The 1,272-nt window shown below is 38.0% G+C and overlaps 1 protein-coding gene across 1 annotated transcript; it reads left to right on the forward strand.

Annotated features, from left to right (window-relative positions):
* The first annotated feature begins 6 nt into the window (after positions 1-6).
* Positions 7-1,266, forward strand: LOC117108177 (protein toll-like). Its single transcript, XM_033250137.1, has one exon. It carries the CDS (start codon positions 87-89, stop codon positions 1,062-1,064), a length of 978 nt encoding a protein of 325 aa, XP_033106028.1. The 5' UTR covers positions 7-86; the 3' UTR covers positions 1,065-1,266.
* Positions 1,267-1,272: the final 6 nt, after the last annotated feature.

Here is a 1,272-nt window from a genome sequence, read left to right on the forward strand (position 1 = left end):
CTCTCAGAACGCTTCATTTAGATCGGAATAATTTTACCGAGTTAACAGATGAGCTGCGCCCTCTTGCGGCACTTGAGGAACTTCATATGGAAAATAATTCACTGCGACTAATTGGGAATGAAACGTTCGTCAACAACACGAACCTCACTCACGTTTACCTTCATGATAATGAATTAGAGTTCCTACCAGAGGGAATCTTTGATCCAATAAACAAATTGGAGGTTATTAGTCTTTATAGAAACCCATTCCAATGTGCATGTGGTAATCGATGGTTGAAAATCTGGCTAAAAGAAAACATTCATATTGTCCACAACCCAAACACTGTCATGTGTTTCACATCTTTAGGGCCAAGTCCAATGTTGTCATCAGATGATAATGTGTTCTCTTGTGAAGATGACAAAATTATTAATGTTGGTAAAAACTTCACATCAATCATCGTAGTATCTTGTGTCAGTGCAATTTTCCTGGCAATATCTGTAGTGATCTTTAAATTCCGTCACGCCATCAGAGTAATTCTTTACGCCAGGTTAGGTGTGGCGGTCTTACATAATGAAGACGATCAAGACAATGTAAAAACATACGATGCATATATCTGCTACAGTAGTAAAGACCTTCCAATTGTTATGACTTCGCTGATACCCCGTCTTGAAGGTATGAATCCTCCGTTCAAGCTCTGCATCCATGACCGAGATTTTCCAATCGGAGCTTGTATTGCTACCACCATCATCGAATCTGTTAAAGCCAGCAGACGATCAATCATTCTCCTGTCTCGAAACTTTCTAGCCAGCGAATGGTGTATTATGGAGTTTAAGGCGGCGCATCGATATGCTTTGAAACATCAAAAGAATCACATGATTGTAGTTCTTCTAGAACCAATTCCAGATGAAGAGATTCTTAACGAAGATATTAAGTTCTACTTATCTACCAACACATACGTAGAATGGACTGATCCGTGGTTTTGGGATAAACTATACTTTGCACTTCCTAAAAAGAATGTTAATAGTGAAGTTGATCCCCTCCAGGAGGATAATGAGGGTTACCAGCTAGCGCTTGACGAAATATAGAAATTGTATTAATCAATGTACTTGGGAAAAACTCCGAAAGTTTTTGAATTGTTCAAAAAATTAAGATCAGATTCAGCTTTTCTGTATTTAAAAAAACAACTATGCAATTGAGGCTTTTTTCAAATCTCATTCTTTCATTCTTCACACTCATTTTGCACACGCATAGTTGAACAGCACTAATGCTTATTGCACAACAAGTAACAGAGAC

The sequence above is a fragment of the Anneissia japonica genome, unplaced genomic scaffold (assembly GCF_011630105.1).
Source record: "Anneissia japonica isolate Jap-2015-1 unplaced genomic scaffold, ASM1163010v1 scaffold24312_len1272_cov111, whole genome shotgun sequence".
Classification (NCBI taxonomy): Eukaryota; Metazoa; Echinodermata; class Crinoidea; order Comatulida; family Comatulidae; genus Anneissia; species Anneissia japonica.

Bases quoted from the DNA above. Each gene is read 5' to 3' on its own strand.
- LOC117108177 (XM_033250137.1), top strand. From the start codon at position 87: ATGGAAAATAATTCACTGCGACTAATTGGGAATGAAACGTTCGTCAAC.